Source organism: Grammomys surdaster, unplaced genomic scaffold (genome assembly GCF_004785775.1).
Source record: "Grammomys surdaster isolate TR1022 unplaced genomic scaffold, NIH_TR_1.0 1166, whole genome shotgun sequence".
NCBI classification, from domain to species: domain Eukaryota; kingdom Metazoa; phylum Chordata; class Mammalia; order Rodentia; family Muridae; genus Grammomys; species Grammomys surdaster.
The window spans coordinates 683,126-696,641 of NW_021605585.1; the positions used below are offsets into that span (position 1 = coordinate 683,126).

General features: G+C 39.8%; 1 protein-coding gene across 4 annotated transcripts in view; it reads right to left on the minus strand.

Moving 5' to 3' along the window:
- Positions 1 to 881: 881 nt before the first annotated feature.
- Positions 882 to 13,516, minus strand: part of Tp63 (tumor protein p63) — a 203,997-nt gene continuing 191,362 nt past the window's right edge. For 3 of the 4 annotated variants that reach the window (XM_028783900.1, XM_028783902.1, XM_028783901.1), the window contains 4 exons: positions 8,599 to 8,756; positions 7,992 to 8,136; positions 6,664 to 6,757; positions 882 to 3,934 (listed from right to left, as the gene is read on the minus strand). In XM_028783900.1, coding sequence (XP_028639733.1) covers positions 3,638 to 3,934; positions 6,664 to 6,757; positions 7,992 to 8,136; positions 8,599 to 8,756 — 694 coding nt within the window. In that variant the 3' untranslated portion in view covers positions 882 to 3,637. The remainder of the gene's footprint in view (positions 3,935 to 6,663; positions 6,758 to 7,991; positions 8,137 to 8,598; positions 8,757 to 13,516) is intronic. The other variant, XM_028783903.1, reaches the window with a different exon arrangement.

Genomic DNA, 13,516 nt, shown 5'->3' on the forward strand with positions numbered 1-13,516 from the left:
AGGAAAAAATACAGACCCACAACTGGACACTATGCAGAGAGTGAGCAGAGAATACCAGTGCTAAGTGGGATGTCTCCATCAAACCTCCTCCCTCAGTGCTCAGGGAAGAGGAGGCAGAAAGATTTTAAGAGCCAGTGCAATGGAAGACACCAAGAGCGCCTTCTACACACAGCAGTACTGATGCAGATATTAACTCAGAAAAACTGTGGCAGCATGCACAAGGATTTATACATGTCCAAGCCAGATACTGGTCCCACCACTGAGAGGGGACAGTGTACATGATCTCCCATCTTTAACCAAGAAGCTATCTACCATTGGTAATCTCTTGCAAATGAAAATTTTATTTTCTACAATGAAGTCTCACTGGCTTATACAAACCACAGTCAAGGACAGACCCCATGCCCAGCCAAAGACTGCCCACTCAATATTAACTCAATGGCATTTTTCGAGATTTTTGATCTCATAGTGCTTTGTCTGGGATTTTATTTTATTTTTAACCTTACAGGTCTTTTGCTTATGTGTTATGGTTTCTTATTTTTAATGGATTTTGTGTGTCAGTTGTCTCTGCATATTTTGGCCTGTTTTCTAAAGACAGAGAATGGAAAGAAGTTGTGAACTTGGATATGGGAGATCCGGAAGTAGATGAGGGACAGGAAACCATGACTAAAATATACTGTATAAAATTCTAATTTTGATAAAATAAATAAATAAATGCATGCTCAAAAATAAAATAAAATTCAGTCACATGGCAATCTAGCCTCCATTTGGACAGCAAACTCTTTTTGACCTCAATTGAAGTATCTCTTCTCTTTCCATACGAGAAATAATGGCCAGAGGACAGAAAGATGAACACATAGACACACACATATAAACACAATTTCTCAGTGTATTTTCATTTATTTTTAAATTTTATTGCATGTCCTGGCAAACAAAAATGGCTTATAGATTTGCCTCTGGCTCACCATAGACCATAACACAAAAATACCAAAAGACAAGCAACTGAAGCTGTAAAAAAGTATCATGTCTATAAGAAAGTACTTTTTGAAAAAAATTAATAAAGTATATAAAACATTTGATATTTGCTTAATTTTGTACAATTATAAAAATAAAAAAACCCCACATATCTCTCATAGTCAACATATTTGGGGGAATACCAAGAAAACAAAAGTTAACTCAATTAACATGGAGAATCCTGCTTCTATCCTATCTACTTTACCACCAAGCAAAGGAATCCTGTTCTCCAGTGAGAGGCATCCAGCAGATGTCTGTTCTCCATGCTCTTCCCCACAGCTCTGGCTACTCACACACTTAACCCTGCTGTGAGGAGAGAAACTGTGCCTACCTATGGCTAATGGCTAATGCCAAAATCATCAGATACAGTACAGGAATTTCAGAGTCCCTAGTGCCAACTAACTAGTGCTGAAATGCCTTAGAGTCCTCTGTGCTACCTCATCAGTGCTAATACAGCCCAAATACTCACAACACACAGGAAGCCATTGGTCTTCCTAATGTGGCTAAGACACAGCTTTGTTCTCCACCCATTGAATTTGCAAAGCTGTGAGTTTGTTACAGAAGTGAATGATGCTTATCATTACTTAAACACAACAAAATGTTGAAATTAAGGACTCATTTTCTTTTGCATACAAAATTTTTAAAAAATTAAAAAAAAAACAACTTTCCCTTCCCACCTTCTTACAATTAAGGCATCAAGTCTTATTTGACATTGAATTCTCACTAAATGGTCTTTCTGCAAAAATATAAAAACAGCAACAAATATGTTTCATCTGTGGTTCTGGAAAACCCAACTATCCCAAAGAGAAAGCCATAACAAACAAAACCAGTACAGTATACAATTTCACACTCACGCATATACACAATATACGATTTTCTGGCAAAACTCATACATTACGTTCCATAGGCATATTAGCCCATTTGCACTTTAAAATAAAAATGGGAGCTCACGTGCAATGACAGCCCTTTACCAAAATGTGCAGGAGGATTGTAGAGCTCATTAGCATACAAGCAACATTTGGTTTAGACTGGGAAAAAAAAAACATACCTGTCTCAAAATGTTTCCAAAGCATCTAGGGGGAACACTGTTGCATGCTTCCCCAGAGTGTGAAACTGGTGTTTCTCAATGTGGATTAAACAACTGCAGTGAAGAGGTTTGCCCTGGATTTGTAGACAGCTCTTGGTCTATACATAGCTCAGAAAGTAACAGGTAGAAAACTGGGTCTTCACCTCTGCTTTCAAAAGCAATGGCGCTTTGATGATCAAGAGGAAAATAGCAGTAGTTCAGTTCATGCCATGTGAAAACTACACTACTCAGTTTGTATTTTCCAAGCCACTGCTCTTATTTTAGGCCTTGGGGAGAGATAAACTTGCCTCTGCATGCAGTGTCTTGTAGATAGGAAAGTCTTTAAAAGCTACATTTCCTAAGCGTCACTCTGTGCTTCAAAAGGAATTTAAACTCAGAGCTTATTTTTTCATTGAGATCCAGTATTTCTGAATCATTCTTATTTTTCCTGAATCTTTCTAATAGACATTACAACTCTCCATAAAAAGTGGACAAATTCCACTCATCCTGACTAATTGGCCCAAATTCTCACAACAGTCGTGAATGCACATTTTACTTAGTCAATCTAGTAGGGAAATTTAGTTTTAAGGCTGCTCTAATGACAGCAAATGTTCTGTTTTTGTTTTTCAAATAAATACTAGGGTGTTGGGTCTTAAATTTCCAAGGGCTCCTGCTATATTTGGCTATGTTTCATCAGATGTTTGGAATGGCTGACTTGGACCATTTAAGAATTTCCAGAAGAAAACTGCATCCCATTCCTTATTCTCAAACAAAAGCAAGAGACGGTGATGCCCTGTCCTATAGTATGTGACAAAGCAAACATAAAATTTGGCTTGTAATAACCACAGAGTGAACCAGCCTAACTGGAATGGACACCAGTAACATAAAATATACTGACAGAGAAAACTGTGTACATATATACAGCTTTACCTCATAGGAAGCAACGGTAAACACACTGGATGCATCCACAGGTTTGATGTGCTAAACGCTAAACATCCAAAGAAAAGAGAGGACCTATACATCATTGTTACTCACATAAACCATTCAACTCTAGTTATCTGTCATCATACATGGTACCCCTGAGAAAGGGGTACAGATCAGCCATCCAAAACAAGAAAATTCCAAACGTTGATAAGTGCAACTCAATTTCCATTAAATTACATTTAAACAATACTCAATACCCCCCACCCAAAATATATATTGTATATTTATACATTTATATATATATAGTCTTAGACTATAAGGCTGAAAATGCTTTATAAAAGTCAATGAGAGATCTCCACTGCGTAAAGAGACCCACTGCTTCTTTGCCAACTTCTATCTAGCAATGTCAACGCATCTTGCAAGCAAGAGTATTGAAGGCTTAAAGCCAGAAACAGAATCAGAATCAGGTGACAGGTCAGACTTTAGGTAACAGGTAGCCTCCTAATTCTCTGTTCCTTTAGAAACCAGACTGAGAAGGAGAAGGAGCAGAGCTAGTGAGAAGGCTTTGAGGATCAAGCAGGCGTGCCCTGTAGGGGCTGGGAGGTGGAAGACAAGGAAGAACCCTGCAACGGACGTTCATTCCCCTTCCTCTTTGATGCGCTGCTGTTTGTTGCGACGAGAATCCATGTCAAAGTTGAAGTCATTCCACTCGTCACGGGGTGGGAAAGAGATGGTCTGGCGGAGGGTAAAGCGCACGGCATCGATCACACGTTCACCACGGGTCTCACTGGAGCCCACACTGACTGTAGAGGCACCACTTGGGGTCCTCAGGAGATGCGGAGGTGAGGAGAAGTCATGCAGCTGCCTGTGGTCCAAGATGCCCTTCCAGATGGCATGTCGGAACTGCTCAGGGATCTTCAGACTTGCCAAATCCTATGCAATGGGAAGCAGGCCAGGCATTAGAAGGCAGACACCTTGATCTCTATTACATACTGATTTTATTCCCTGGTGTTTTGGCTTAAAGGATCTGAATTTTTATCTCTAATAACAATACACTTGTTCTCCATTGGCCTCAGTTTATCCGTGTGTAAAATAATGTAGACAGCAGCTAAATGAGAGGGTAAAAGTCTCAAGGAAAAAGGCGAGATTCTCTGTGATTCAAATCAATGGGACTGTATTAATGGGGTGTCACCAATAGTGGGGGGAGAAGGAAAGATTTCTAATGGGGATTGAGTTTCCTACATGCCAAGCACCAAACTGATTAGTTTATTTTCATAGTTCTATTGAATTCTGAAATCAATGCTGGATATTATTATACCTATTTTGTGAAGAGCAAAACTAAAGGTTAGGTTAACGAGAGCCTTGCAGTTTTGTAACAAGGTGAATACATTGTGAACTCAGGAAGAATTTTTGAGCCTAAATTTGTCCTGTAAAGCAAAAGATCTCACGTTGTGTGAATAAAATACATCAAACACACAACAGTTGTATCTATGTAATAGGGGAGGGACAAGTAAGGGTCAATCTTAAGTAGGGGTGTGCATATCTTGCATCTGTTGGCATTAGTTTGACGTGTGTGTGTGTGTGTGTGTGTGTGTTCAATAAAGCAGTATGGCAGGCAGAAAGCAGCAGCTTGGCAGATGGCAATCTGGTCTTAGTTTTCTACTTATATGCTTTGGATATAATTACTTCTTTACATTCTAGATACTATGGACTCACAGGCAAGTGTATAGGTACGGTGGTATTATAGAGTTTATAATCCACACAGTATAACATTTATCATCATATTATCATATCAGCTTTACATCTGAAGATACCAAACATAATCTCATTTCTCTACCAGAAAGGCATAATAAAATAGCCAAGAGCTGAAAATATACCCGAAGTATCTGTTTCCAGAAATGAGCAGGGTGACACAGAGGGGAAGATGAGAAAACCCAATAGCTTTCTAACATTTCCCAACAGGGAGATCTGCAGCATGCTGTCATATTGCCCTATTCTATGGGTCTTCAGACAATCCCAGCTACTTTAACTTCTGTACTAGAAGAAAACATTGTAAAGAAAACAATCCACACTTCGATTAAGTTAGCATGCTGGTTTGCTTCTTGCACTCTGTATACTTCTGAAACTCTGAATGAGCCCAAATGAGAATGAGATTACTCTTGTGATCTCAGCACCATTCACAAGGCAATGACAACAGAGAAGGTTTGTGGAAAGCACTTCTGCATGTGAATGATGAAGGAGAATCCTGGTGTTCCCCATGTGGGACAAGTCCACAAGTAATAAGTATTAAATAAAGGCATAGGACTTCAGGCCAGGTGCTTCTCAAATATAGGGCCACTCTGCTTTCATCAGTGGAGAGAAGTGATTTTGATGTTATCTAGCTCCCGTCAGAACATCTTAAAGCTTTCTCTATAGTTTTTACCTATGATATGCTGTATCAAGGAAGCACCAGAGGTGACGTCTGGACTGTGAGGATTAGGTGTAGTGTAGCATGGTATACACTGATCCCTCTGGGGCTGAGGCCCCCTCGTGCTGCAGGGACATGTCTAGCATTGGTGCTCAAGGAAGGGAAGGAGTCCCCGCTACAGAAGCAGCAGCAGAGGCAGAGCAGAGACTAGTTCCTCCCATCAGTCCACAATGCCATCTCGAAGCTAGAACTGAGGATGCAAATGCCAAAGAGAGCTGGACAGAGAGAGAGGGAGAGGCTGAGGAGGGAGGAGGAGGATCAGATTGCTGCAAGTGGCAGAGAAAGTAGCTCCCATGTATGCAGAAGTTCAAGACATAGGGTGGAAAACAAGAGAAAGTTCCATCACATGCAGTTTGTTTCAAACAGTATCAGAGTCAGAAGGGAGCAATTTCTAACTCAATTGGATTAACTTAGGGCTTACAGAGGCAGAGTAACAGCCTCAATTTACATTGCTACTAAAATTTGTGCCCAGGACTTGAACTCATGGCTAGTAATCATTCCCAATGATATGGGCACAGAGCGGGACTGATAGAACTACAACTTAACGAAGTATCAGCAATGGAAAAAAAAAACAAAACAAAACAGTGGATTGACCATTAAAACCCTTAATTTAAGGAGATGAAAAAGCCCAGTGAACAGGGTCACAGGCTAGAGATTTACAGCCAGGCATCACCTTCTGATTCTATCATCAATGTACTATGGCCGATGATAATTTTGTCATTTGTATGCTTACATGAGAGTCACACTATGTCCTTTCTGCTGTCCTGCCTGATGATTTAAACAGACTAATGAGGACATTTTTAACCAATTCCTGAATAAGTCTCACTGTGTTGCCCAAGCAGGTCTCAAACGTCTGAGCTGAAGGAATCCTCCTGCTTCAGCCTCCCAACAGTTTGGTTTTCATTCACCTGTCTTGAGATTAAAATTCCTCGATCATATGAATTAAGTATTCTGTCTTTCAATTTGCATACACTTGAGGCAATGGGCCACAGCTGAAGGATCAGGCATATTAATTGCTGAGCTTCTAACCTGGAGAATTTTATTGACAGGGTTATCGGTTCCATCAGAATTGTGTATTAAGAACATGACCAAAGCAAATTTTAAATCTACCCTAGATGGAACTGCAAAGCATATGTACCAGAGAGAGAAAAATAAAGAAATTTTACTCAAGAGAAAGGTCTAGCAGTTTACTTACATCCATGGAGTAATGCTCAATCTGATAGATGGTGGTCAGCCCCTGGGTCGTGAAATAGTCCAGACATGATGAACAGCCCAACCTTGCTAAGAAACTGCAGAGGGAGGAGGGAAGAGGAAGGAAGAAACAGAAAAAGAAAGTTCACCCCAACTGCATTGGCGAGATAAAGGAAAACCCAACATTTTGCCCTTGGATGCCCTGGCAGCAAATAAAGTGTGGATGGGCCTTGAAGCTGAGGTTTGAGGATTGCTAGAAACTCAAGCTTTAGGGAAACTGACAACAAGTCAAGCATAAGCGTTCTGAGAGGTGGCGATTTTTCAGCTGGTGATTTGTGGTACCTTAAGATTTTGTACAAATGCACCAGGGGTCATTGTGTGTCGGGTCCGGTGGTCAGGCCCCAAATCCTCTTGCTTCCAGGATCACATAAACTTGGAAATCTGGATATTTGCTATTTTGTGTTTGGGGGATTCATAGGATGTTTTAGATAGTGAAAATATTGTAGGATAATACTTCAGAATATCATTGATACTTCTTGATTTATGTCCTTAAAACAGAGATTTTCTTCTTTATAATCCTGGCCTGTGACTGGGGTGTCACTACCATCTTAGGGCCAATTTCTGCAGCACTAAGCAATGTACTTGATGTACTACACTGTTTCTGTGGCTAAGGTTGCACATGGGCAAAACATACTCTACCAGCAGCCGAAGGGATAAAGCATGTTTCCCTTGAAGCAGAAGACATACACTACACGTGAGATGCGGAGCTACATGCGCCTCTGTGAAGAACACCTTTCAGGCTTTGTTGTCTTCTGTCCATATAAAACCACTTTCCCAGAGTGTCCCCATTTCCTAGCAGAGTAGCAGAGGCTTCTTTAAATTTCACACTTTTTGCTACTATTAAAATATTTTATAGACATCCAACTCCAAAATCATGGTCCTGTGTGGCTGAGAACTGTGCAGCCTAGCGAGCAGGAAAGGGAGCAACAGAGCCAGTGTACAGCCAGTGTACAGCCCTCTGGGGAAACCCAGCCCCAAGCACCAACTCAGGGGCCACAGTTGACCTGTAAGAACTGAAGGGAGTAGAAGGGAATGAAGGAAGACCAAGAAACAGGTCTGAAACCTGTGTGCATATGCGTCTACTTTCCCCACTCTGGTTGTAGGTGTTCTTGAGAGAGCTATGCTGACCACCCTACCGATCAGCCTTGTCTTCCTTAAATCACAAGACAGCAATCTCTCTTCTCAACTATTTTATCAGTATTGTCCACGTCTACCCTCTACCCAGAGATGCTTAAGGATTGACCCTGGGGGCGCATGCTGTTGTGCACTCACCTGACAATGCTGCAGTCTGTCGGGTACGGAGGTGGAGGGGTGCAGTGGGAGGTGGAGGGCATGGAGAGTGGAGGAGGGAGAGCTTGGGTGGGGCTGAGTCCATTCATGTCTCCAGCCATTGGCATGTGAGTACCCATCATAGGAACTGAACAGAAGCAGGAAGAATGGAAAGGGTTACTAAATTATCATGCCCCAGCATTCCAGTGTTCTACTTTACCCTGCTGAATATTACCAAAAACCCATACGGTTTTGTTGTTGATGTTGATGGTGGTGGTGGTGGTGGTTTGTTGTTTGTGGGGAGGGGTCAACTAATTTCTCTATATCCTTTCATGCATTCTATACCTCAGTAATCGTCATCCGTCCTAAAGGCATCACCCTCACCTCACATCTACCTCTGCTATAGTATTTTGTGATGAAACCTCATATCTCAAAAATGAAGGGTTAACCGGGAAAGCCAAGTCAATAAATTCTGGTCTCCTCTATCTACTGGTCTACTCTATCTATCTGTAGTCCTTAGCTTAGTGAAGAGTGTCGTTGCCATACTAAAGCATGCTTCTCCTGTCCCAGTTCTGATCATCTGTTGGCAGCTGAAGTGGGGTGTACTTACTGTTGGCTCCCATGCCCTCAGGCATGGTGGTGGGAGTGAGGGCATTGCGCTGCTGTGGGTTGATAAGCTGGCTCACGGAGGGCAGCTTGTTCATGCTGTTCATCTTGTTCAGAGGTGGGGAGCTAGTACCGTAAGAAGACTGAGACTGCATTGAGGTCCTGGAAACACAAACATGGAGTGATGCTCAACATGGGACTCCAAAAAGCAGGATGGTCATTTCCAACAGGGCTGCATTAAAACATGGTCTACAACAATGAGTGTGCTAAATACTCATAATTTATGACCTACACTCTCCTCACTGGAAGGGACTCCAAAGCTATCACAAAAATCACTATTTATTCAGTATCTCATTTGTTAGAGGGAAAATTTATACCTTTCTTTTTTCTACTGATCACTCCATCTTCTTTTTCTCTCTTGACTTTCAATTTAAATAAGTCTTAGAAACCAGCAAAGAGAGAAAAAAGTGAGCAATGCACACAGCAAAGCTGATAAAGTATAGAACAAAACTTAATTTGTAGCAGAGGTCTTCCATTTACAGATTTACAAGCCATTTGGGATACACAACAAATATCTGAAAGAATCGATCATGCAAGGCATTTGACACCATATCCTACTGTCCCACAGAAACCCCAAAGGTATAAAGACACTTCCTCAGCTGTTTAGGAGCTGTGAGGACACAGTTCATGTTAACAGCTCTTTTATATAGGAGAACCTTAGAACCCAAAGCAATGAGTTTCTATAAATCCTGTGTGTGTGTGTGTGTGTGTGTGTGTGTGTGTGTGTGTTGTGTGTGTGTGTGTGTGTTTGTGTGTAAATATAGTAGCTATATAAAAGTATAACTATGCAACTATAGATAAAGCCATGCACAGTTGCTGTATGTGCTATACTGTTAGTAGCAGGAAGACAGAGTAATGGTTATAACAAGGAGAAAAATCCTGCCTTCCTTCTAGACCTGAGATGGAAACTGGAAAGGAGATAATGAGGAACAACTGTAGAGACCAGAGCATATGAGTAATAACCAGAGTAAAGATTTGGCCTTGAGTGTGTTTCAGACCTGTGGCAGGAAAAGTTCTTTTTTAGAATTCATCAAATCAGATGTTTTGTTTTCTTCTGATTTGCCTTCTTTCTACAACAGCCATATTCCCATATTTATAATAACAGACTAATTTAAATTCACATGTGAGTTTTAGTTCAATATGTATGGATGAGGGATATCAATATTGAATGCTTTCTAACTACAAGTTACAAACAAATACAATAAATATTTTAAAATTTGATAAATATTTAAAAATTTTAAATGTTAGCTTTAAATATTTGTGTTTTAGGTAGTTCTTGAAGATGCACTGAATTCCCCATAGTCGATGAAAGCAGGCAGCCTGCTTCCTATATCAGTGGTGAGCACCATCCAGGGAAAAACAAACAATACATGCTGCAGTTATTTTCATGAATTAGAATGACTGTGAAAAGCAACTACATTTTATACCAATGCTTTAACTTTCACTTTCCTTAGCCTTTCTTAAGCGCTACAAACAGACATCATATAATAAATCCTCCTAGTTATGAAACACCCCAGGTTACCTGGCTGTCTTTACCCATGTTTGAGTGACTGTCACTACTTTGGAGCATGTCATTCCATAACATAGAGGCACATGATCAATAAATCTATTATCATTTGAAAAAGAAATAGATACAAAACTCTAAGAGAATAATATGCTCAAATTCCTAGTCTCCACTGCCAGATGGCTGTGTTAAGGATAGAAATGACTCTCCTGACACCTAGCCCCTTCTTTTCCTTTCTCTCCTTTTGGTTTTGGTAGATGCCCCTAGAAATAAAATGATGGTGAACAACAAGAATACAGGATCAAGAAATTGTTGACATATTAAGATAAATGTGAAAGGTCAAAGTAGAGAAGGATCAACCACCTTATCTACTTTGATGCAGAAGTGAGAAGGTGGTTAGAGCTTGTCGTTCATTCAGAATGCACTCCATATTCTTTTCCATCTCCTCAAGCCATTGAACATACAGCCAAAATGTATAGTAAGAAAAGTTTTAGCCATTAATAACCACAATTGGAAAGATAAACATATACTGACAAACTTCACATTTGTCGATGGCCTTGCAGTCACAGTTTCCTGCTATTTTCTACATCCTGTGAAAACCTGATTGTCTTTGTGGTCATTGGTTTTTATTACCTTATTAGCTACTCCATTGTTTTTCACCAAAAGCAATGTAATTTTAGAAAGAGAGGTCAGGAACAACAATGAGCACAGCAGGAATGCAAATTTTGGAGCCAATCAAAATATTTGTTACATTCTAGAGGTGAGCTGAATGTATGAAGTGACCAAGTATCACCTGAGCCTCCTTTTCTGCTGGCAAGCCTCAGGCTCTGCAAGGGTGTCTGTGAAGTCTGAAGGAAATCATGTGAGAGTTCTTGACATTGTCCAACACCTAAGAATCTTGGTGCTTTCCTCTTTCCTTACAGCCCTAAATGGTCAATATACATTCTAGTAGCTGATTATGGGAACGGAGGGTACCAACTTAGGAATTTATAGGAAGAAGTGGACAGAGTTGACACAGATTCTTACTTGAGTAAGTATAAAAAATGATTTTGGATAATGTAAAAAGGGTCATAATTCTTAAATGTACCCACTAGAATACAAAAGTGAGTTTTACAGACACAAAGACAAAGGTCATGACACTGTAATCATTACTAACTCCACAGTGTCTGAAATGGACAGCCATCACACACTTAGGAAAAAGCATGATCCTAAATAAAGTCACAACCCATTCAAAGGTCCTGAAAAATAGTCAACTATTGACCATAACAAATGCAATGCCATGGTCCTTCAGTAAACATTCCCCAAAATTTAGCAAACAAAAACAGAAGCTGTGCTATGTTAATTGATTTCCTTACTTGTCCCTTCTGTCCTTGTCACTCACCCTAACCAAAGGTCAAACAATAGCTTTTTATAGGAAAATGTACTGTGGTTTGATGTGAGGGCTTTTCTGTAGAGGCTTACTAGAATTTGCTAGGAACCAGAGTATCATAGAGATACAAACAGGAAAGTCTCCTGTAGTTCTAGTCTTGAGGAAAAGTGTTATTAGTAAAGCCAAGTCTCAGGCCTTTTGTTGCTGCTGTTGTTGTTTTCTTCCACTTGTTTGTGCAGATTGAACCTAAGTCCTTAAGCATGCTTTTGAATTCTCCACTTGCTCCTTTTTCTGGATATACTTCTTTTCATTATACTAATCAAAACTCTTAACTGATATTTGGTGGCACATTGGACAAATGTATTTTCTAAGCCATTTCTAGAATGCTGAATGTGGAAATGGGAAAGGAATTTTGAAGAAGGACCCTCAAATATGAAGAAGGTTAAAAGAAAGATGTAGAAAAATAATCATACCTTTCTAAGTATTTTCCAATAACCCCCCCTCTCTATGGCCTGAATGTTGGGTAATCTTGCTTCCAAAGAGCAAGGGTACCAAGAGTTCTTTAGAAGGCCAACCATAATATCAAAATATATTCCATTATTTTAAATATAAGCAAGCATATAAAGGTTACTATGAGTACATAAGAAATTTTCATAAGAATAGGCTAAAGGAGAAAAATATTACTGAGAGAAAGGTAAAAAATCTAAGTACTTTCTTCAAGTACTTGTGGCTCAAAGTTACTAACTAAAATACAGCAACAGCATCTCCACTTACTAATATACTTTAATCACATGTCAAGATATTTTTGTCTTATGTTTTTATCTGTTACTTGCTTTGTGCATTAAGAAAAACTTCCTTTGAAATATTAATTATAATGATACAGAGTTTAGAACACACAAAAATTTAAACCAAAAAAACCAAAAGAAATAAAAAAACAAAAAACAAACAAACAAACAAACAAACCCCTTTGGATGTTGGTGCCACTCTGGCCAAATATTTTCTAAAGCCTAGGTACATAAATCTAATTATCTAATAAATTGGGACTTAGCTTAAACTTAATGTAGTAAATTTGGTGCTTTGAAACAAAACTCAAGATTTGTTCAGATGCCCTTTGCCACCCTAGGATGTATGTAATAACTCACAGGGCTGAGGTCTGTTTGAGGTTCATGTATGCATTGAAACTAACCTGCAGAGTCAGAACCTGGGATATATATATAGTGTCTTAAATAAAATCCTAAAAGAAATAGGACGAGGGCCACACAGACTGCCCTCTCCCTCTTTTTTTGTAGACCCATACATAGCACTTGCACCACTGAAATTCTGAGAATATATTATTCCAGGGAGAGCAAGAGAGACAGAAACAAAAACTACAAGATAAACCAAGATGCAAAAGTTTATTGAAAATTAAAACCACACATCCACAAAGCAGCAGCCTCACACAAGAAATTGTTGTCTTGGTGACAGAGAACGAAACACTGGTGACCTGGTTGTTGCAGGATGGGGCAGGGATGTTGAAGAAAAAACTGATTCAGTCAGTTCTTTGGAGGTGAGAAACTATTTTAAAAGGAAAAAGAGCTTTCTTAGCTCTCTCTACCTGTAATTTGGAGGCTAGGAATATTTAATACCTGTGTGCTTAGACATCATTTACTCAGAGAGGAGGTCTCCCAGATAATGCACACGGACAGTAATGAGAAATCTGGTTGGTTTTATGGTAGTCAGGTTGAGGGCTAGCAGCCCCAATTAAACCTGCTAATCATAGATTTGGTGAGGAGACTTTGAACTCTCCCAGCATTGAATAATGGTAAGCAAGTACCTGGGGCAATATTTCTAGGGTAGTTTCATCTCCTGTTAACACCACAAAAGTAGCTTACCAGTCTTGCCACCTAAACAACAGTTATGGGGGAGTAGGACCCGATCCAAGGAAGACTATTATAGCAGATGCTAACATACAGTGTCAGATCAGACCTGACAAAGCCTTAGTGAACTTTC